This window comes from Pleurodeles waltl, chromosome 3_1 (assembly GCF_031143425.1).
Source record: "Pleurodeles waltl isolate 20211129_DDA chromosome 3_1, aPleWal1.hap1.20221129, whole genome shotgun sequence".
Lineage (NCBI taxonomy): Eukaryota > Metazoa > Chordata > Amphibia > Caudata > Salamandridae > Pleurodeles > Pleurodeles waltl.
Window position 1 is genome coordinate 124,949,376 of NC_090440.1, and position 24,776 is coordinate 124,974,151.

The 24,776-nt window shown below is 43.4% G+C and overlaps 1 protein-coding gene across 3 annotated transcripts in view; it reads left to right on the top strand.

The window, feature by feature from the left end:
* ANO3 (anoctamin 3) overlaps nucleotides 1–24,776 on the top strand; it is a 1,608,515-nt gene that overhangs the window by 585,494 nt on the left and 998,245 nt on the right. The window contains exon 6 of one of the 3 annotated variants that reach the window (XM_069221954.1): nucleotides 14,872–14,916. The exons of the other annotated variants lie outside the window; for them this stretch is intronic. Within the exon in view, the coding sequence (XP_069078055.1) occupies nucleotides 14,872–14,916 (45 nt within the window). The remainder of the gene's footprint in view (nucleotides 1–14,871; nucleotides 14,917–24,776) is intronic. 3 annotated transcript variants of the gene reach the window in all.

Below are 24,776 nucleotides of genomic sequence, written 5' to 3' on the forward strand. Positions count from 1 at the left end.
TCAAGTCTTTAAACAAACTCATCCATCATTTCACCAGCTTGATGTCTTGCTTGATTGAAAATGTACTTTTTGTAGTCGACATTTGGCATTGAATTGAACTTAGAACCCATGCTTCCTTGATCTGATGGTATGTTATTTCATCAGTCTGTGAGGCCTTCTTCAGCACTTGTTTCACTCCGTTTCTTGTCATCTACTTCTTCTAAGACATCTGTGAAGTCATGAAACATCTAGATCCATGCTGTACATCTGTAGCCAATATTTTGATTTTTTTGCCAGTGTTGAAGAGTGATGGTGATTTCAGAAACACAGTGGCATCATACTTCATGCTCTTTTCTATCACCGTTAGGAGCATATGCTGTTCAGATGTCTGGCACTGTTTACTTGGACCGGATATCTCTGCAAGCACTGCCTGTGTGCTTGCACTTGGGTCATCATGCCGGATCAAAGGTTTTAGATCCTCATCTTCTCTCTTGATGCTGATCTTGATACACCCCTTTTTCATTATATCTGGTTGTCACTGCCTTTAGCGCATCTATGATGGCTCTGATATGGCAGGCCTCTGTATTTCTTCTTTCAGCCTTACCAATGGATTCTGGTGGGCTTTTTGAATGCTCTCCTCTTTAGGGCCTTCCACTTCTTTGTGGGCCATATGTAGGATGGAGCGGGATTTGACTCCACACACGCCAACTTTGAATTGCTTCTCATAGATTTGAGTGCGCATGGTATGTACATGCAGTTTGCTGTGTCATAGCAAACTCTCAGGGAGAGCAGTGTCTGCTTTGTGAGGCATGTATCCCCTACTCATTGCCAGTTGTAGCATACTCCACAGCCCGGGAGCATATAAAGGACCACCCCACACACAGATCTCTGTAAAAGACATCTTTATTCCTCAGCATACTATCCCACACTACTCTCGGATCATGTCAACACTGTTAATAACACCTTAACACCTCTCAACAAGTTACAAAATGCCTCTATGAGTCTGCCTAGAACCACAGATGTCCTAGCACACAAAGTCTCAAAACACTACACTTATCTTGACTGTAGCTCTCTGGGAGAGAGGCCTTGAAGATCCCGGGATTGTGGGGACTGCAGGCTTCCCTTATTGGGTGACTTTGGGGCAGCCAGTGAGGGAAGGCAGCAGTCTCTCACTCTTCACAGAGTAGGGTGGGGTCATGGAGACTGAAATCAGTGACACTTCCCCTCTTCATGCGGAGGAGAGCCTTAGGACACTTTTGCCATAGAGAGGGGGTCCCACCCATAGGGCTATGAAATCCGCAACCTGGCAAAGTTCAGTTCAAGCAGCCAGGCACCTGCCAATTGAGAGCATGTGCAGCATATGGCTGCCTGACCTAAACAGGAAGAGTGACCTTTGTTCACTCTGACAAGACACTCTTCCTTTTGGGGGAAATGGGCCGTAGCTGGTCCTGTCTTTGTCTGTACTCTCAGGTGGTGGGAGCCATCCCATCCACTACTGCATGCTGAGTAGTGTGTGATACACAATGACAAATAGGTGTATGTGAAAGACATATTAACCTGGTGGAGGAAATGGCCAGTGCCCACTCAAAATTGTAAATTAAGTAATTTATTTGGAAACGTTGTCATTGCCCCACTCTATGACTTTATATGAAGTAAGCTTGGGAGAAGTTGCCTTTCTATTTCTTATGTATCACCCATAATTAACTACAGGTCTAATGGATCATAATATGACAGCTTGATTAAAATCATGACTCTTCTAATGATTTTTATCATGAAATACCATTCTCATTGGGTGTTTATCGATATGAATCAGTGTTTAATTTGCGAAAAAATAAGGACCGGGCTTGCAGTTTGCTCACAAGCTTGCAACCAATGCTATTGAAGATTGAGGGGCTGAGCAGCAAGTCTGCATAGTATTAATTTCACCTCATGACTCTTTAATCCACCACCAGATATGCCCTGTCTCTTTGTCCCACTCTTGCAGGTTCTTTTTCATCCATACTGTCCCGCTTTGTCACTGTTTTCAGATCTTTCTCTTCCACCTTCTTACCCACTTTTGTGTTTTTCTGTCTCTTGCTCTGGATCAAAGTCTGTTGAGTAAAATAATTGCCACTCCCCAAAAATGTGTTTTTGTTGAATCCAGCTGGGCACAGGTATGAATGGCATGTTTCCCTCTGTGCTACTGAAAGTCCGGTTTCTGTAAGTTAAATATCAAAAGTTCAATTTTAAATTTCAACAATTCATATAGTATCGGCTCACATCACATGGCCACCCAATGAGGAAATGATCTCACACAGTGGCAGGGAAACAAGCTGGAAACCACTGAACAAGTGCATTTTCAGCTTGTCTTTGGAGGCTTTGTCAAGCCGATGTTCATTAAGGTGTGTGATAACACCCCAGGACATGGAACCTGCCTTAGCAAATGTTTTTTCTTGAAAGAGGAGGTGGTTTGGTGGAAGAAAAGAGGAAAAGGTGCCTTTTGGGTATTTCTCAGCACAAGGCCCCTTTAGTCCAAGACTCCATCCCCTCTTCAGATAGTGATTTTGTTTTTTTGTAGGCAGGTATAAATTTCACATTTATCTGCAAACCAATTTCACCAGAAGCTTAGGGCGTAGACGGATAGCCTATCCGCAGAAATATAAATCCTATTATATCCTATGGGGGTTATATTTCGTCGGATGGGCTATTCATCACCGTTGTGATGGAGTAATCCATCTTCTGAAATCTAAATCAGGTCCCTAGTTTGAAAGAAAATTACTTTTGAGTAGGTGTTTTCAATACACGGTTTCAGTAGCTAAACACAAATCATGCTCTTGTAATTCAATGTTTTAATATTGTTCATTTTTTCTACCCTTTTGTTTTCATGCCACTGCATGTTTCATGACCTGTCATGTTGGCAGGTTAATAGGCCAGGAATTGCTTTGTTTCGATTGCTTGAATTATAGAAATGTGTAACAGAGAATGATAGCCGTGTAGAAATAGTTGCATTTTTTTAAAATTTCAAGAACAAGTTACTATTTGCAGGCTGTACATCAATCTTCATAACATGTAGCTGGAAGGAAATGCATAATGGGATCCCTACACTGACAAAATCTGCATGGTTTCACTGATAAAGAGTTAATATGGACACTGGGAATGTTAGGTTGATATGTATGGCACAACTTATCACCTGTAATGGTATCCAGGTGCTGGAGCAGGAACGTAGATGAGGAGGAGCTCCAATTTGAATAACCAGATCTTCAGTTTCTTGTGAAAGTTGAGTACCAAATGGTTGTTGTGTTGAGGGAGTTAATTCCAGGTCTTGGTGGCTATGTAGGAGAAGGAACACCTCTGTGACTTGCTTCTGATGATGTGGGGAACACATGCAAGGGTGTAGCAGTCTAGTTAGATGGTAGAGTTGATGTCTGTTATTGAGGTACACAGTGTTGTAGAGGGCTTTGTAAGCAAGGATGAGCACCTTATATTGACGTTGTTTATGGATGAGTTGCCAGTATATGGAGGTAGGAACTGAGGTGAATGCTACTGGGCACCTCTAGGATGAGTCTGGAGGTGGTGATTTGGATGGTCCGGAGTCTTTGAGTGAGCTGGTGGGAGATGCCACTGTAGAACACTGTATTGCGGTCGAGTCTGATGGTTATGAGGGCCTGGGTGACAGTGTGTCTCGAGTATGTGGGGAACCATTTAAAAATCTTGTGGAGTATTCTGAGTATGAGGAAAGGGGGTGAGGTCACCAATGTCACCTATTTAGCCATTGAAAGTTTGTTGCCTAGGATCTTACAGAGGTTCCTGGCGTGGGTTGTGCGGGCGGGTGTGGGCATGCACCTCAGTTCTGCTGTCCACCAGGACGAGTCCCATGAGGAGCTCTTGTTTCCAAAGATCAGGACTACCGTGTTTTTCATTCCTTACTTGTAGCTAAAACAATTTGGATTATGACTAACATAAAATGTAGCCATCATGAAAAGAAACCTTACTGATGTAAGGCATAGTTATATTTTAGTAGTAGTGAGCTAGAGCTTGTTGATTTTGAACATTTAAAGACAAGTTGCACAGAGTATGGTAAAGCTGTAATGATTAGCCATCTAAATTTGGTGCACAAGTACAGCTTAGATTGTCTACTAATGTATGACATGTCTGTTGATTAATCTGTCCTGCCTTGGCAGTGTTGAGTAGAATTAGCTGTTTAAGAGTGATAATTTGTATGCTTGATGGGTGTCTCAAATGTTATCAATTCAGTTCTATGTTAAACCACTCTATCCATGGCCAACCAACCCATGTAGGTTTTTTTCTCACTCTATAGCTCCAATGCTGTCTGAGGATTCAATGTCCCATATCCTGTAGTTTATTCAACATTGTCAACCAGGGGAAATGAATAGGTACCAAATACCACAATACTACAGAGTTTTACACTTTGGTCTTGTTTAGCATTTTACATTTCCACTAACTAATTTATATTTCGTTTTGTTTTCTTTGAAGATAATGTAGCAAGAGGAAAGCACATATGATATTCTACTTCCAGACTGAGGACCCAATTTATATCTTGGTGCTTTGTATACTCAGTTGCAACAGCAACGACCAAGATAAAGGTCCGCCTGCCAAATTTAAAGTGCGCTGACCTTATGTTTTATCAATGCATGATCATGAGCATTTGATAGTGGTGTGAGCGCTTGTCGGTTTCGAGTTTCACCCAGGAAGTTTTTTCGAGTCTGAACCAGCCAGAATCTAGAGCTTATTGTCTCTCCAGCCTTTAGTCATTTTGAAGTTCTGGGTTCCTCAGTATTATTCTGGGCATAACACGCTTATAACACTCTTATATCAAGAGCTGAACTATTTTCAATAGAGTTGAGAAAGCAATCTTTGAAACATATCTGCACTTAGCTGATTGAAGGTGTCTTGATCAGTGGGAATCTTCTCTTTTGTTTTTTTTAAGCTGTGTGGATTCACCTACATGTATCCTGAAGAAGGTGGTAGTTGTTTGCCACTAGGCACCCAAACGTGTATCGGCACGGCCTCTCATGGATTGGATTGTAATACTATTGGTAAAAATGAAATAGATAAGTATATGTATTGAATTACATTGCTGATCTCTAGGAGGGACCTATTAATTGAGAACAGGTGTGACAATCCTCTAAAATGTTTCTTTCTGAATTGGAAGATTATGTGTGAAATCTTTCGTATAACAATAATTGTGACTTTTTCTAAATTGATATTTTGTGTGGGGCTGAAAAATATTGTTTTATTGTTGGGTGAATGTGTAAAGTATGAATGGTATGCTTGCTCTTTATGAATATGGTATTTTTTAATACAGAAGGGTGGGAGGCCTTTGTGTTTCGCTGTATGTGTAATGTAGAGTGACACACAAAAAGATGAGTTTTCTCACCTTATCTCTCTCTATAGTTGCAGTGCTGTCAGTGGTGGATAACCACCACCTCTACTATTGTATCGGGCCACGTAAAACAATGTGTTGCTTTACAGCCTGAAGTTGAACCCTTCAAAACTGGAGTTCATTAATTTTTAACTATTGACAATGCTTATGCAAGCTTGGATCTCCTCTTCTTCTTAAATGGTCTGTTTGATGAGTTTTAATCTAGATTCAGGTGTCAATAGCTTAAGAAAGAGGAATTATAAAAATTTGGTCTGCTAAACGATTGATACATTATCTAGATTTGAAATTAGAGCTTTCATTTGGAGGTGGGTTGTGCTTTTTTTGGACTGTGTTTTCTCCTTGTTCCACTCCAATTTAATTTTGCAGTCTCAGGTAAACCTTTGCTTATATGTATAATCATGGCATGACTACTCCATCTCTGTCATAATTAAATCCCCTCTGACGGCCCTGTGGTGTCCGGGTCGCCAGAGGCAGACTTTTAATTCTGCACACCTAAATTAGATGGGCAGAATTAGAGGTCAGTTTTTACTGCCTGCCATCACCACGAATACCCTGGCAGTAAAGGGCACTGAAAACTGGTAAATGCTCCCCTGAATGTCTGAGAGGGAACTCTCATGGTGAGGGGAGCATTTTATTTTTTACTTTTGCTTTCAGATAGGAAAAGAAATCAATACAATGTGCCACTTCTCTAGACTGAGTTTAGGAAGATATTGCTCCCTTAAGCATGTATTTTTGTAGAGAGAAGTATTCATTTGATTAGCTAAAAGAAGAACCCTGCACACATGTAATTCAGCAGAAAGAGCTTTCCCAATGATTGGAAATATCAATGCATTTTGTATCTAATTGGAAATATCAATGCATTTTGTATCTAATTATCCAAAATGTTCTCCAGGGGCTGGTGACAAGATTGTGGGAAGATACCGATATCTTTTTAGGAATCCTTCACTGCTTGCTCCCCCTAGGAGCAATGCAGTGCCTACGGGACAGAAAATGGCACCTTAGGGAAACAGGAAGCATAGGGAAAGACACTCTACACCTCTAAAATCTATATAGCTGTGGCCTGAGTCAAGGGAAAGTTCAAGATCTGAAGAACTATGGGAGCAAGTGCTGTAGGAGTGGACTTAACGCAACCAAGGATTGATACAGCAGCAGTAATGGGAGATATTTACTAAACAACAGAGATCCTGGACTTCAGTGGCTGCTGATCATTGTGGAAAAGGAAATGCAGTGAGAATATCTTGCAGTGGGGTAACAACAGGATTGCACTGGTGAGACTGGATGACCCATGGCCCAAAATCAAACATAAGTAAAGAGTGAGGACTCCCTGGTGGCAATCATTTTCTTGGCTGTCAAGTAATGAAGAACGAGTCAAAAACTGACATAATTACCCATTCATTGAGGGGGAAAATGGGGTTTTAGACATACTTAAGAACCTGCTTACCGGGATTGTAAAGTTTAGATTTCTCTCTCTTGGGCCATACTGATAGAGACCATGTAAATTAAATTATCTGCAAATAAACTAACGTCAGACTATAGCCAGGTGTAGCTCTACTGCAGCCATATCAGCCCCATGTGAGGAAGGACATGAAACAAGGCTGCAGTCAGGGGTGGCTCCTCTGGCAGAGGAGCGTTGCCTCCCGCCCACCAACAACAGCTGCAAAGCTTTAAAAATAAAAAGATAATAAACTATGTTTATCATTTTATTTTTGAAGTGGTGAGGCCTTGGGGGTGACGAGCACTGAAGGAGGTTGCACAGAGTACTCCCCTCAGTGCACATGTATGTTTGGCCGGCTGTCTCAGGCCGGCCAAACACACATGCGCACAGGGCTGTCTCCAACCTGGCACTGTGTTGCCGGGTTGGAGACAGCAGACCCGGGCTCCCAGTCTGCCTAGGAGCACCCAGCCAGGGTGTTCCAGCCAATCATAACGCTGCTCTGAGCAGCGTGATAATTGGATGCAGGGCAGGCTGGTAGCCTTTGCCTGGAGAGCGGTGAAGAGCGACACGGTGGAGTGCGATTAAGGTAAGTTTAAAAAAAAATATATATATATGTTTTGTTTTATTCCCCCGCCCTCACCCCGCCACTTTGCCCAGTTGCCAGCCACGACTGGCTTCAACATAAAAATCAATGTCAAAAAGACATGATCATTTTGCTTTCGAATAAGCACAAACCTCTACCCACAAAAAAAGGCCATTGGGAAGATTTGAACATGACAGAAGCATGTCACTACTTATACCATATCAGACATAAGAATACTGACTGCACCAACTTCCAGTGCTAAACCACTGGTGCCCAGAGTAGCAAAAATAATGACTGGGATGAGAAAGGTAAAACCAAGTGAGATTTGAGAGATACTGAGACAACATGTTGAGGCAAAATATCACTTACTAAAGCAGTGGCAGGGAAGTCCCTGATCCTACAGTGGACCAAGGTGCTTCACCCCCATATGTCGCACTTGAGACTATCCTGAAAGACATTACCACCTTCAGACATGTCCACAGAGGAGGAAAACACAACAAAGTTCCACACAGGCATTCTCTCCGTACATTAGAACAATATGCCCCTTATCACAACTTCGGCGGTCTTTTCCAAAGACCGTTGAAGCTGCCGGTGCCAAAATACCACCAGTGCTGGCAGTATTCAGACTGCCCTATTATGACTGGTCTCCGAATTCTGCCCAAAATCGGTTGGAATTCCGAAACCATTCATGCTGGCAGTTAGTGGTGCAGAGGCGGTACCACCACTGGTACTGCCACGCCAAAGAGAGACCGCACACTGTATTACAACCCATAAAATGGGGTCCACATGGCGAGGCGCTGCCAACAGTGGAAGCGCCAGGACCCGTCGCCTCCCAGACGACCTCCTCAACAGATGAGGTAAGTGGATCGTCCGACAGGGGAGGAGGGTGTGTGTGAGTGTGTGCATGAATGTAGGGGGAGAGGGATTGTTTGTGGGTGTGGGTCTGCATGTGTGAGTGATTGTGGATGGGATGAGGGGTGAGTAATTGTTTGTGGACAGGGTGAGGGGGGTGAGTGCCTGAGTGTGTGTGTGCGGGTGTGAGCGATTGAGTGCGATTAAGCAGATGGAAGGGATGAGTGTGTGTATGCGTGTTCATGTGTATGTAAGTGAATGTGGAGGGGGTGCGTGTTTGTGTGAGTGACTGGGGGTGTGGGTTTGTGTGAGTGAATGGGGGAGGGTGTGTGTGTGTGAATGTATGTATGCACATGGGGAGGGGGTACAGGGGAGTGAATGCGTGTGTGTATCCAGTGCATGGTGTGTGTGTGTGTGTTAATGTATGTATGTGCATGGAGAGGGAGAGTGAATGTGTGTGTGTGTGTGTATGCAGTGCAGGGGTGTGTGTGTGTGAATGTATGTATGCGCATGGGGGAGTGAATGCGTGCTTGTATGTGGTGTAGGTTTGTGTGTGTGAATGTATGTATGCGCGTGGGAGGAGTGAATGTGTGCGTTTATGCAGTGTTTGTGTTTGTCAGTGTGAATGGGTGTGTATGTCACTTTTGAATGGGTGAGTGGGTGTGTGTAGAAGTGTGTGACTGCATAAGTGCGGGTATGTGGATGTGTTTGTGAGTGTATCCTGGAGACAGGAATGCTTATTCCTGTCACCAGTGTACAAGACCGCCAGCTTTTCCTGGCGGTGAGACCAGCAGAAAAATGCTGGCGGTCTCCCGCCTCGTGATACCACTAGCGGTATCACACCTTCCGCCATGCTGGAGGTTCTCACCTCCTACCTGTCGGACCATGGTAATGTGGCAGGACGGGTGAAGGCTTGGCAGTTTGGCTTCGGCCAAACCGCCTAACTCCTAATTTGGAGGTATTCACTGCCGACCCATCAATGGTGACACCGCCACAGCTGCTGTGGTGGTCTTCAGACCGCCAGGGTCGTGATGAGAGCCTATGGGGGTCATTCTAACTCTGGCGGGCGGCGGAGGCCGCCCGCCAGAGTTCCCCCCTCCGAAATACCGCACCGCGGTCAGTAGACCGCGGAGGGTATTCTAAGTTTTTCCCTGGGCTGGCGGGCGGTCGCCAAAATACCGCCCGCCAGCCCAGGGAAAACTCCCTTCCCACGAGGATGCCGGCTCGTAATCGAGCCGGCGGAGTGGGAAGGTGCGACGGGTGCTGTTGCACCCGTCGCGTATTTCACTGTCTGCCAAGCAGACAGTGAAATACTTGTAGGGGCCCTCTTACGGGGGCCCCGCGACCCCCCCTACCGCCATCCGGTTCCCGGCGGGCGGACCGCCGGGAACTGGATGGCGGTAGGGGGGGTCGGAATCCCCTCGGCGGCGCAGCTAGTTGCGCCGCCTTGGAGGATTCCAAAGGGCGGCGGTACACTGGCGGGAGACCGCCAGTGTTGCCGGTCCGACCGCGGCTTTACCGCCGCGGTCAGAATGCCCTGCGGGGCACCGCCGGCCTGTCGGCGGTGCTCCTGCCGACAGGCCTGGCCCCGGCGGTCTTAGACCGCCGGGGTCAGAATGACCCCCTATGTCCTTTAACACATACATGCAAAAAACAGAAGATAGACATAGGGCCAAATGTATGAACCGTTGGAATTGTGATTTCCTAATTGCAATTACATGAGAATCTCAGTTAGGAAATTACAATTCCAAATGTATAAAACTCACAGGGATGGTGGCCTACTGGGGTCAGTAGACCACCATGTCTGTGATTGCTTTTAAATAAAGCTATCTTTTTTTTAAACGCTGCCCATTTTCCTTAAAGGAAACCGGAATGCATTTAAAAAGCAAAAAATAAAACATTTTAGTTTTATTTTTTAAGGGTAGCACGGACCACTGCATGCTCTTAAAAAACGTTTTCACATGTATTCATAAAAGCATTCCGATTTGCAAATGAGATAACACCAATTTGAAATTGGTGTTAAATATGATTGTTTTGCCACTGCATTCACAATCACAAAACAATCATACATACCACTGTGACTCGCAATTAGGAATGGATGCCCTTGGCACAACCCTTTTTAATTTTGACACGCAAACCTATTTTGCCATTCAGTAAATGGATTACTGAATTACAAAATAGCATTCGTGCATACCAAAATGCTTTTTTTCTGTGCGCAAACAGCCCAATTCTGAGAATTGGGCTGTTTGCACTTGAAAAACCTTTGTACATCTAGCCTCTAGTGACAGGAATACTGAAGCTGAAAACTCCCTAGCAGTTAAATAATACAGTTATTATGGGAATGTTCAGCCCTAGGTTGTAATTGGTGGGAAGTCTGTGAGATTATGAGAGATCCTTTAGACCACAGGTAAATTAAAACATCAAGGGGTTATTTTGCATGACCATACAGATTACCCTGAAGTCACCAATCAAAAGGCCAGTTTATTTGCATTAGCAGTTGCAAAGGTATGCAAAGATTGTATCCTTAGGTCATTGAAAACCACCAACAGCTCCTATTTAGAGGCATAGCTGCAAGAGATGTATAAAGTGCATCATAGCACAGGTGATTTACTTCATAAATGATCAAGTGGAGAAATTTGTCAGAGTTTGGGGTAAAGTTATACTCAATCCTAGCTAGTAACCCTTGCCACCACTGCATATCACTGAGAGGGCACTATTTACAACTGTTCCTGGGCATACTCATTACGCTAGAGAGAGCCATGTGAAGGTTAGTGAAGCTTTCAGGTGTCACTGAAACATGACAAACCAAAGAAAAGATTTAAATATCCCTCATGAATCATGGTAGGGACAGCAACGGCTAGATATCTAATAGAAGGAAACACAGTTACTTTACATAGGTTCTTATCTGGAGGAACTGTAATGGGAATAGCCACGGCAAAGAACAACGAGTTTCAATTAGAGGTCAGTGGTAATGAGAGATTCACTAAAAACCAGTGGATGCCTTGTCCACCTAACTTTTGGTTCTCTCACATCATTTCGAAATAAGAATCGCAATGCGACCATTACAGTCCTTGATATAAAGAATGATCATGTTGCCCCATAAGTTTTAAGCATTCCTAGAACACAGCTAATTTCTTCAAAACAGTCCTCAAAGGGATGTGTCCCTTATTGTCCATCATACTGCCATACTATGGTGGGACAGCAGTTAGTCCTTTGTTGAAACCATTTTAGCAAAAAGGGCATACAATTATGCTTGAGATCTATAGACTTTCATTGATTTTTATCTTTTCTGAAAGCTGGGGTGGGTGTTTCCAAATGATTGCTCCTGTTTTGTGCATGCTAATAGTAAATAGCACTACCCATTTGCTCATATTGCTTTTGTAAACATTTTTACAGTGTTCTCTCTACAAGGAGGAACTCTGAATGGTATTAATGGGTAGTCCTATTAATACCATTCAGCGTTCTGAAATAAATTTTTCCATGAAATAAAAATCATGTTATTTACCCCTGTAAGTGCGTTATTACATGTGTTACATTAAAATGTAGAAAAATGCAATGGACAGAATTAACCTCAACCAATGGCAAACTAATCTGGCTGCATCCCAATCTATTGTTATTTTGAACACCATGCTACCTCAGTTGAAACCCAGCCATATGCAATTCGTTCATGACCATGCTCCAATGGGAATAGTGAAGCCGGAACTGCCAGGCCAGGTCCTTCCTGAACCAGAACACAAGCAACCCAGGACCAGTTTCACCCTAGTTAGGGCTCCTCAGCCAGGTATAGTTTGGTTCCAGTAACACAATGTGCACGGGATCCATGGCTGGGCATATCCATCCCACTTAGGGTGACACACTAAAGTATACAAAAACAGTGATGAATGGACTGCTAGAATTAATCTGAGCCACTGATGTGGGCCATATCTCAGTCCATCATTACTTTGCATACCATGTCACCTCAGTTTGGACACATCCATATGCAAAGCAGCCTTGACTCTGCCGTAATGGTAATAGTAAACCCTGATCTGCTAAGCCAAGTCCTCCCCGAACTGAAAAACAAGCAACCTAGGACTAGTTTCGCTCTAATGATGGCTCATCAGCCAGTTATAGCTTGATATAGCTTCGTTCCAATGACACAGTCTGCATGGGACCCACATCTCAGCCTACCCATCCCACTTAAGGCGTCATACTAAATTATAAAGCAAATGATAGCTGGAATGCTTTAAATAGTCTTATCCACTGGTAATTACCAGAACACAAGAAACCAAGAACCGTTTTGATCTACTTAGGGGGTCATCAACAAGGTATAGCTTAGTTCCAGTGATACAGTGTGCACAAGACCCATATCTGGGCGTACCTGTCCCACTTAGGGCGACATACTAAAGTATACAAAAAAACAGTGATGAATGAAATGCTTGAATTAATCTCAGCCACTGGTAATTACTCAGGGACACATTCCAGTCCATTGTTATTTTGCACACATTGGCACCTCAGTTTGAACCCAGCAGTATGCAAATCAGTCTTGACCCTACTCCAATAGAAACAGCCCAGCATGAACTGCCGGGCCGGGTCCTCCCTGAACTGGAACACAAGCAACCCAGGACCGTCATAGGAAGAACATTGATTTCAATTGCATTGATGCAGATGGTTTTACTTTTTGTAGCAAGAGCTTCTGGCCTGATTTACTATTTGGTGGATGGCCCGTCCTCTGCCATGGTGACAGAATGGATTACTCTGTTGCCCTAACAGAGGTGCTACCCACCAAATTTTGAAAAGTCCACTAACCCACTGGACATTTCAAGCAAAGAGTTGTCTGCCAATGCATTTTAAGTGTAAGGGATGGCTCTGTCACCATTTTGCAGCCGCAATTGAAACTTACAATTTATTTTTATTTTCATAAAGAAAATTAGAGCTGTGATTTTTTTAAATAAAAAAATAAGTTCCCCCTTTGTCATGCGAGTTTCTTGCCATGCCGAAGAAAGCATTGAGCACTTTTTAGTGCCCATTACTGACAGTTTTTTTTCCTGGCAGTGATGGCCATTGAAAAATGGCTGTATATCCACCCATTTAAATTAGGTTGGTGGACATATCACTAAACCCCTGACGGCTCTTACTCCATTGGGCCATTGGAGGAGTTTGATCATGGACCAGGACCAAATAGTCTCTGCCGTCACCAGACTATGGTCTGCCTGAATTTAAATCGTGCAGGCAGACCATTATGTTGGCAGGGAGGGACCTCCATTGCTGTTGTGAAGGAGTTCCCTCTTCCTCAACATATAAATCAGGTGCTTTATTTCTTTATTTTTTAAAAGAATCATGCATAATTCCAGGTAGTGTAGCAATGGCAGAAGAATAGAATATTTGTTATTAGACCACATACATCCTAACCAGACTGGTAGTTTTCGATTAGGAAAAGTTGGTTATATAAAAAACAGTAATGAAATTTCAATGTTTGAACCCTCGGAACAGTCCTTCACCTTTGCCACCTCACCTCGTACATTGGTCACTTTCCGTGTGATAATTTTGCCAAGGTAAGTAGTCTAAATTATATGCTGTCACACCTATATTACCAAAGCACAAAGGTAATCGGTGGAATGTTACAACACTCTCAGTCAGCAGCAATGATTCCGGTGCATTACAGTCCATCACTTTTTTGCCAGATATGCCACTCGAGACAAGGGCCAGCTTTATGAATATCAGACTTGGCTCTGCTCTGAAAGGAACAGTTCAGGCCCTATTTCCAGGCCAGGTGCCCTCTAAAAGCGAACACAGGCAACATGAGACAAGTGTCAACTTTGTGAGGTATAGCTTCAGTCCTGTGGCACAGTGAGTATGGCATTTGTTGTTACAGCATTGCAATGACACTTGCAATACTCAGAGGGCACAGTTCACTCCGTAATGATTTTTGCTTACTGTTTCACACCAGGCAGAGCTACTCATATTAAATAAGGCTTGAGCCAACCCTAATATGAATTGGCCAGCCTGAACAGCCAGGCCTGATACTTTTAAGAGGGGAAAATAAGCAGCCCCAGAATGGTACACACTTTCATGAAGTTCATTCATGAGGTACATCTTGTGTCTTTTTGTACATTGAACACGTGGGCACATCAGAGCTGAAACCAGGACGTCCAGTGTATACCGGAAGGAAATGTTATTTCTCTCTCTGACTTTTAGCTAATTAATCAAAAACTGCAATGCTCAGTCTTAAAGAACATATATACTGTGGCCTTTCTCTTCTTGTGCTCCGATTCTGAAGAAATGAGGTAACCTTTGCTTTACAAATAAAAAAGGGCATTTGTAAAGACTATAATTGACAAATTGACAGTGTGTTACTCACGGTTTTATTAACATAAATCTAATCCCAGGAAGCCACATCTGCTACTTGTAAGGAAAAGGTTTAGCACTTTGCTTCTGTCAAACCCTGTATTATATCAGAAACCATCACTGCATGAATTTGACATTCTACTATAGTTTGGTGCACACTTATTCACTTCAAAAGTATTTGGTACTGGTACCTTTCCAACAATTATGCAAGCATAAATGTTAAAGTTTGCCAAACTCCTAGCACAATGGTAGTTGCCCTTGATTAATATACTTTTACAAAGCAATGTTTTCAGCTAACCTCTACTATTTTTTCAGGAAAAAATGTTATTACTCTGACTGGAGGAGCAAATCGATGGGCAGGTTGGTGGGTGATGCATAGTTTTTAAATTTTGCCAGATAACCCATCCTGCAAGCAATCCACAACAGCAGTTGTAAATTTATATCACAACAATTCCTAAGGCTCAAACAAACGAATCACTCACTGCATTATCACATAAATTGGAATTCTAGAAGTTTGTAAATTGTAATACCTGTAATACCTTTGGGTAATTGCACTGATGCAAATATGATTATTCTAAAACACAGCTAATGGTAACATCCTAATAAATAATTATCCTATATGTTTTATTTTAAAACATGTATTTGGTTCTGCTACTGGCTTTAAGCCTTCGCTACTGAAACGCTTTATTCTACCATTTTGAAGTTTCCATCGTACAAGCAGAATACATCTTCTTTAACGTGTGGCACTATGGAATTGCTAAACTACTGTTTTTACCAAGAGAGAACAAATTCATGTAGAGCTCCTTTATAATATATGAGATAGTTTCATTTAAACTGCGTCAAAACATTTTGAGAACAATATCTACTCATTTACTCCGGCCCAAAAATGTAATCAGAAACAGCTGTTATTGCTATGTTGAGGAAACAGTTGTTGAAGTATTTACAATATTTAAAAAAATGATTAAAGGCCGGATTACATAGATATGCACTGGTGCCGGGCATACATGTAGCATTAATTTTGAACAGATCTGTACACAAGTACTTTTTATTGGGTGCTTCATGGAAATTCCAGTGCTAAATTCCCCGTTCAAAACTGCCCTGATAAAAAATATATGTTAGCCGACCCTTTTTAACAACTTATGTTCCACGATTACACATATATAAATTTTCAACTGCTTTTTTTCCTATACCTGGTTATGCTTCTGCTTGCTTCCTGGTCATATAGCCTAGAATGCAATACTGTAAGTTTGTAGCTTGCCTTGAAATAATATAGCAATTTTGGCTGAGCTGTGTAACAATGAAATGCAAATGCTCCCAGATGGACTTTTGCTTCGGTCCTTCGAGAATAAGTGACAGCTTCCTTTTTTTATTTTTTCATGTTTTGTAACACTGTTAAAATCTTAAGCACTTTGAGGAAAATGTGATGTACAGAAGGACAATTGAGAATTATGCTTACAGTATGCTTGCCAAAAAATGTAGCAGCTAATGTCAGCAATTTATTTTCTGTAGTTAGCATGTATAATTTAATTTCCGCATGCAAGCGGGTGGTGTGTTCAAGGAAAGAGTGGGTGGAGGAATAGGTAAGCATCACAAACCATCTTGTAATTGGATTACTGCCTGTTTCTTTATCCATGCTCTTCCTGTTTCTTAAAACATCTACTCTATGACTGCCAAGAATGCAAATGATTGGGGCCGGATGACATGAATGCACTAGTGGAGCAATTTTGAAATTATGGCCCAGCTCTTAAGAATTTGCTCTGGCACACTAGTGTAAGTGGGAATTAGAAATTAGTGAAAAAATAAGATTTATACCAAATGATATTTACCCTTGTTTGTCAGTTATCTGGTCACCGGTACAAAATTGTCCACTAACCAACATAATATAATCTTGCCCCATGTCATTGAATCGACAGTTTCATCTCTGCTATGCTTTGATTATGTTTATTGTTTTCAAAATTGAGTTCAAATTTGGCACTGTTATGAACATTCAATTCCCAGTTATTATAATGAAAATATTTCCTGGAAATTATTTTTATTGCGGAAAATGTCTGAAATCGTCCGAACTCTCATATCTGCTTGTGATAAATTGATAGAGATTCAAGAACAATAATGCATGTATGCAGAATCTATTGGCTCAGTGCCCTAACTTTCAGAAAAATGCTTGAGACCCACCCTGAACTGTGACCGCCTAAAAATGTTTATAGGCATCATATGTTAATTTCTATAATGCAGGTGTGTCAGTGGATATGTGCATTTGTGGGAGGATGTTTCAAATATCGAACATGCTTAATGTACATGTTTAATCTCATATTAAAAACTGGTCTCTTTACCCTTTGCATCATAGTTTGGATAGTCTGTCTAACATATTTTAGAAGGCATTGTCTTGTGCACTTAAAGACTCCACTAAGTCCTTAAATGCGTTATTCAGTATCTTAAGCATTTGTTGATGTTCTCAGAGGCTCTCTTACATGTGACAGTGTTCTGACCCATTTATATTTTAAGGAGTTTACCACTTTTCTTATCATGAAACCCTCTATATGCTTTTTAAGGTATTTCTTCCCGGTGAGGTTGCAGGAGCGTCGCTTCTCCTTGTTGGAGCTTTTACCATCTGCATTATAAGTGTCTTACTCCTTTATTAAAAGACACTTAGGGATCTGTATATATTTCTCTATGCATCCTTCTAGGAAGAAGCACTTTAACCTACACATTTTGGTTCCCTTTGCCTCATTTAATTCAGTATAAAAACATCACATTCTGTATTTCTTATTTGAAATTGAGCTAATCAGCCTCTACAATTATTGCTAGTTTGCTCAGAAGAGAAATATTTAGAGTTAGCCAATCCTGTCATGTTTAGGGGGCAGCACACATACACTGGAGACCCGACGACAGTGCCTCGGTGTTTATAGTTAAAAAACCAACAGCATAATTCCTCAAACAAATGTGAGGGACACCCAAAAAGATGCGTTTTCTCACAGTATCACCCTCTATAGTTACAGTGCAGTCAGTGGTGGCTAACCACCACCTCTACTACTGTATCGGGCCACGTAAAACAATGTATTCCTTTACAGATTTAAGCTGAACACTTCAAAACTGGAGTTTGTTATTTTTTAACTATTTACAATGCTTATGCAAGCTTGGATCACCTCTTCTTTACTGCTCTGTTTGATGAGATTTAATCTAGATTCAAGTGTTAATAGCTTAAGAAAGAGGAATAATCTTAAACTAACGACATAGAAGCAACATGGGTCTGCAAAATTGGGGGCATATTTATACTTGTTTTGCACCGAATTTGCATAATATTTGTTTTACACAAATTCAGTGCAAAACTAACTACATATTTATACTTTGGAGCTAGACCTGTCTAGCACCAAAGTTTTGGAGAACTTTATATATACAGTACATATAGTAATGGTTAGAAATGGGGACTTTGGTTGACAGTCAGGTCACCCCCTGTTCAAGCAAGGACCCTCACTCTAGTCAGGGTAAAAGAGAATCACCCTCAGCTAACCCCTGCTTACCCCCTTGGTAGCTTGGCAGAGCAGTAGGCTTAACTTCAGAATGCTAGGTGTAAAGTATTTGTACCAACACACACAGTAACTTGATGAAAACACTACCAAATGGCGCAACACAGGTTTAGAAAAATAGGAAATATTTATCTAAACAAAACAAGACCAACACGACATAATTCCAACATACACAAGTCAAGTTATGAATTTTTAAAGATTAAACTCAAAAATACCGCTTAGAAACACAAAATGCTTCAATGAGGTGTTAACACGGTGTCGTGACGGAGTCGTTCCCAACAAGCCGACACCATTAGCGCCGGACACGGAGTCGCATCGACCCCCATGTACGGTAGCTTTGGTGAAGAGTGAAAACAAGCCGATGCGCGACGTCGGGGATCGTGGTGTCTGTGCGAAATGTTGAATCTGCGCACTTCGAGTGGCGTGGGTCACGACGTGGTGCGGCGACTTCCACGGAGTCGCGGACTTCAGCGGGGCTGCAGCGGCATCCGGCCTGCGAAGGTCTTCGTGTTCCAGCAAAGATCACGGAGTCGGTTGCAGGCGGCGTCACCCGATTCAGCAGCGGGAAGTCGTCCGAAGTCGATTTCCTTGGATTTACACCATCTTTCCTTTCAAGGGCCCAAGGACTGGATAGGGCACCACTTTTCAGAGCAGGAGTCTCTCCAGAGACTCCAGGCGCTGGCAGAGGAAAGTCTTTGCTGTCCGTGAGACTTAAAACAACAGGAGGCAAGCTCTAAATCAAGCCCTTGGAGATTTCTTCACAAGATGGAAGGCACACAAAGTCCAGTCTTTGCCCTCTTACTCTGGCAGAAGCAGCAACTGCAGGATAGCTCCATAAAGCACAGTCACAGGCAGGGCAGCACTTCTCCTCAGTTCTTTAGCTCTTCTCCAGGCAGAGGTTCCTCTTGTTTCCAGAAGTGTTCTAAAGTCTGTGGTTTTGGGTGCCCTTCTTATACCCAATTTCTCCTTTGAAGTAGGCCTACTTCAAAGTAAAGTCTCTTTTGAATGTGAAATCCTGCCTTGCCCAGGCCAGGCCCCAGACACTCACCAGACTGCATTGTGTGAGGATAGGCACAGCCCTTTCAGGTGTAAGTGACCACTCCTCCCCTCCCTCCTAGCACAGATGGCTCATCAGGAAAGCAGATTACACCCCAGCTCCTTTTGTGTCACTGTCTAGTGTGAGGTGTAACCAGCCCAACTGTCAAACTGACCCAGACAGGGAATCCACAAACAAGCAGAGTCACAGAAATGGTATAAGCAAGAAAATGCTCACTTTCTAAAAGTGGCATTTTCAAACACACAATCTTAAAATCAACTTTACTAAAAGATGTATGTTTAAATTGTGAGCTCAGAGACCCCAAACTCCACATGTCCATCCGCTCCCAAAGGGAATCTACACTTTAATCAGATTTAAAGGTAGCCCCCATGTTAACCTATGAGAGGGACAGGTCCTGCAACAGTGATAAACGAATTTAGCAATATTTCACTGTCAGGACATATAAAACACATTATTATATGTCCTACCTTAACCATACACAGCACCCTGCCTTTGGGGCTACATAGGGCCTACCTTAGGGGTGTCTGACATGTAGGAAAAGGGAAGGTTTAGGATTGGCAAGTGGGTACACTTGCCAAGTCGAATTTACAGTTACAACTGCACACACAGACACTGCAATGGCAGGTCTGAGACATGATTACAGAGCTATTTATGTGGGTGGCACAACCAGTGCTGCAGGCCCACTAGTAGCATTTGATTTACAGGCCCTGGCACCTCTAGTGCACTTTAGTAGGGACTTACTAGTAAACCAAATATGCCAATCATGGATTAACCAAATACATGCAATTTTACACAGAGAGCATATGCACTTTAGCACTGGTTAGCAGTGGTAAAGTGCTCAGAGTTCAAATGCCAACAGCAACAGGTCAGAAAAAATAGGAGGCAGGAGGCAAAAAGATTGGGGATGACCCTGCATAAGCAAAAAAGTCCAACATTAATATACTATTTAAGGGACATATAACACAATAAAAAACATTGATCATGATGTGTCAGTACTAGTCACAAAGACATAACTTGTGTGTACATATAGACTTTATGGCCCTCATTACAAGAACGCCAAAGCCGTGGGTGCTAAGAGACCTCTAGTGCTGGCGGTCTTAAGACCGCCACATTATGACTGCTGACAGATTTGCACCAGAAATCGGGTTAGAAATCTTGCAGCAGTTGTGCTAGCAGTCGGCGGGGAAGAGGCGGTTCCACTGCCGGCTCTGCCACGCCAAAAAGACACCGCATGCTGTATTACGACCTGTAATATGGCATAGCAGTGTCCTGATGGCGGGGCACTGCCAGCAGTGGAAGCGCCGGGACCCGTCCCCTCCTGGACGACCTCCTTGACAGAAAGGTAAGTAATCGTCCAACAGGGGAGGGGGGTTGGGGTGTGGGTATGTGAGTGTGTGAGTGCGTATGTGAGTGTTGTAAATGCTGGGGGAGGTGGGTGCGTGTATGTTGGTGAATCCGGATAGATGGGGTGAGTGAGTAAGTGTGTGCAGTGTGGAAGGGGGGAGTGAATGGATCTATAAGGTGCGGAGGGGGTCGTGAATGGACGCATACGGGTGATGGGGGTGGTCTGAATGTGGGTATGCACTGCAGGTGGGGAGGGGAGATTAAATGCATGTGTGTCAGTGGTCTGTTTCTGTATGTATGTCAGTGTGAATGGGTGTGCATGTCAGGTTTGCATGGGTAAGTAGGGGTGTGTTTGTGTGTAGAGGTGTGTGAGTGCATGCATGCAGGTATGTGGAAGTGTGTGCCAGTGTATCCTTGTGACAGGAATGCTTATTCCTGTCACCAGGATACAAGGCCGCCAGATTTTTATGACGGTGTGTCTGCCAGAAAAATGTTGGTGTTCTCATGTGTCGTAATACCGCTAGCTGTATTATGGCATCCACCGTGCTGGAGGTGCTCACCTCCAGCCCGGCGGACCACGGAAAAGTGGCGGGGCAGGCGGAGTATTGACGGTTTGGCTTCGGCCTCGTAATTTGGCAGTCTTCACCACTGACCCATCGTAATGAGGGCCTATAGCAAAATTGTATTGTATAATTTAAAAGAGCTAGTACACCTAATACAGTATATCCTGGTGAAGTAAATGTTCATATGAACTTTATTTTAATATTTCATTAAAACCTTATCTGTGATTAAATATCCCCACAATAATAAGAGTATGTTATGTACTTTAAAGAATTTTCGATGGTCTACTTATATATACTAAAAGTTAATTACATTATAAAGTCACATGCCGATCAACGCATATACACCAAAGTTTGTTCCACAATCATAATTATTCTTAGTTCATGCCTCTCAATAATTACTAGACCTGGTTTCCCCAGACTTTTTGCCTCTGCTTCCTGTATTTTTGACTGTGTCCTGGACTTTGTTTATGTTGGTTTATGCTGGTTTTGGTGCTCTGGGCACTTTACCACTACTGTCCAGAGCAGAAGAGCAAGTTGTATTGATAATTGGCTTTTCCAAGATTGGTATATTTGATTCACTAGTAATTCCCTACTAAAGTGCACTAGAGTTGCCCAGGGCCTGTAAATAAAATGCTACTAGTGGGCCTGCAGCACTGATTGTGACACCCACACGAGTAGCCCTGTGAACATGGCTCAGACCTGCCATTGCAGTGTCTATGTGTGCAGTTTTAAACTGCCCATTCGACCTGGCAAGTGTACCCACTTGCCAGGCCCAAACCTTCCCTTTTTCTACATGTAAGTCACCCAGTAGGTAGGTCCTAGGTAGCACCATGGGCAGGATGCAGTGTGTTTAAAAGGTAGAACATGTACTGATGTGGTTTACATGGCCTGATAGTGAAATACTGCCAAATTAGTTTTTCACTATTGCAAGGCCTATTTCTACCATAAGTTAACATGTGGAATGCCTTTAAATATCTTTTAAGTGCAGATTCCGATTGGGAGCAGATAGAGAAATGGAGTTTGAGGTCTCTGAACTCACAATTTAAAAATACATCCTTTGGTAAAGTTGTTTTTTAGATTGTCAGTTTGAAAGTGTGCATTTTCTTGCGTAACCATTCTGGTCCTCTGCCTGTTTGTGGAATTCACGTGGGGGTCAGACTGACAGTTGTGCTGGTGTGAATTCCCGGTAGACAGTGACACACAGGGAGCTAGGGAATGTCCTGCATATCCTGATGAGTCTCATAGGCTAAAGTGGGTTGGGAGGAGCTGACACGTGCACCTGAAAGGGCTGTGCCTGTCCTCACACAGTGCAGTCTCTGACTCTCTGGTGTGTGCTTGGGGCCAGGCCTGGGCAGAACAGGATCTTGTCAACAGCAGAGACTTTCCTTTGAAGTTTGCGTACTTCAAAGTCAGAAAGATGTATTAGTAGTGCTCTCCATCATTTTCACAATGCAGGGATGCACCCCTGTGTTGCCCCCTGCACCAACGCTAAATTTTCTGCCGAGCACCAATGCAGCCACAGTAGCGCCATGGCGCAAGGATGGCTGTGGTACACAGGAGATTGTTTTTGTGCAGGAAGAGACACCTTCCTGCAAAAAAACAATCTTCAATGGCGATTTGCTCTTTGTACGTGTGCTGCACAAAGCAGCACACATAGAAAGAGTAAATAACAAGAAGAAATTATAGCACTTCTCCTCGTTAGGCTATTCTAACGCCACCCCTGGGGTGGCGTTAGATTTTGGTGCTGCCTCAGGTTTACCAAAACTTGTAAATCTGGGGCAGCATCAAAATGCAATGGGTGTAAATATAGTGCAGTGCATAGTGCCACTGAAACGTCACTAAAAGTGACACTCCAGTGGTGATAGGGCCTTTTTAATCTGGCCCTTTGTTTCTTAATGGGAAGTCAGTGAAAAGCATTGAGTGCAACAGAGGCACAAACACCACAGGGCCAGTGCAGTGCCAGTCTTGTAACCAGATTCTGAATAATTTCCAACCTGCCAAGTGTAGGAAACTTCCTTTTTTTAATTGTTAATTGGTCTCCCCCATTTTATGTCCTAGTACTGAATGCTTTTTGACAGAAAGTGCATTTGGGTCTCTGCTATCAAGCCCTCCAAAGCCAGTGCTATGGCCCTCATTCGGACTTTGGCATTCTTTTCACAAGATTGCCAACGCCACGGGTGCCAGAAGATCGCCAGTGCTGGCGGTCTACTTCCCACCATATCACTAGTACTGAAGGATTTCTGCCACATTTTGGGCAGAAATCCTCCAGTAGTAATGCTGGTGGTCAGAGGCACAGGTGCAGTTCCACCACCAGCTCGCCCCACCAAAAGGACTCAACTAGCTGTATTGCGGCCTGTAATAGAGCCTGTCCTGATTGCGGGGCACTGCTGGCAGTGGAAGTGCCCATTCCTTGCCGGGCGACCTCCTCACTGGCAAGGTAAGTAGATTGTCCAACAGGGGAGGGGGAAGAAAGAGTGGAGGGTGTTGTGTGTGTGTGGGTGTTGTTGGCGTGTGTGAATGTAAGTGTGTATGAGTGTGTGTATGGGTGTGTGTATGGATGTAAGTATACATGTGGGCATGTGTGTGTATGCATGCGTGTATCCGTGGTTGAATGGGTGTATGAATGTTGAAGTGAGTGCGTGTATGGATGCATGTGAGTGAATGCATGTATGGATGCTTGTGAGTGAATGCGTGTATGAATGTTGAAGTGAATGTGTGTATGAATGTTGAAGTGAGTGCATGTATGGGTGCATGCGAGTGAATGAGTGTATGGATGCTTGTGAGTGAATGCATGTTTGTCAGTGTTGGTGAATGAGTGTATGCGGGGTACCTGAATGAGTGTATGCAGGGTGCGTGTGGGTGTCTGTGTACGTGTATGTGGGGAGGGGGATGGGGTCTGGGGTGCTGTATTAGATGGAGGGGTGAGGGTGGGTTCTGGTATGGAGGGGGTATTGGGCTTCCAGGGGGGTTGGGGGAGTCGTCTGCCGGTGACAGGAAATAAGTTTACTGTCACCAGTAGCCTTTACGCAAGGGTTTTCGTGGTGGTGCTAAGATCATCTGTTGAGTTATTGTACTTCTGAAAAGATGCATCAGTACCTAGTTGACTTAGCGTTGGTCTCTCCTGAAGAGCTGGGGAAGAAGGCTGACCACTAGGGCAAAACAAAGGTGTCCAGGAAGGCTCATGAAGGGGGTGGCCGAAAAAAAAGAGTTGCTACTCTGCCCGAAGGAAAAGATGCACGACACAAAGAGAGAAAAAACGAAAAAGTCTTCCAAAGGCCCCCAAAAACCTGTTCAGGACAGTGGGCCCTAGGACACTTTCCCAATCAAAAGGTGGGTACCAGGGTAAAAATTGGGAAGGCTTGTTGCAATCGCTGTAAACAGAAGGGACATGGAACTGGCAACTCTTCCTGCCCCAAAAAGGCTCCCACTAGTCAAGGGCATTCAGGTGTTGTTAGTCTCCAGATGGGATTCTTGGGGTGCCCTGGCCAAGTCAAACAGCACACTGAAGCTACTTTAATCTCATAGGATGGGGTGGATGTGGGTACCCTGGCTGTCTGGCTCAGTAACCTAGTAAAATACAGACAGAAGCCAAATATCAGGGGGGTTGAGGTAGAAGCACAGAGAGATGGATACAGGTGCAAGCTTCACCATGGTGACTGAAAGACTGATGTCCCCAGAAAAGCACTTAATTGGAAAGACATATGAAGTTATCACTGCTGACAACATTGGCAA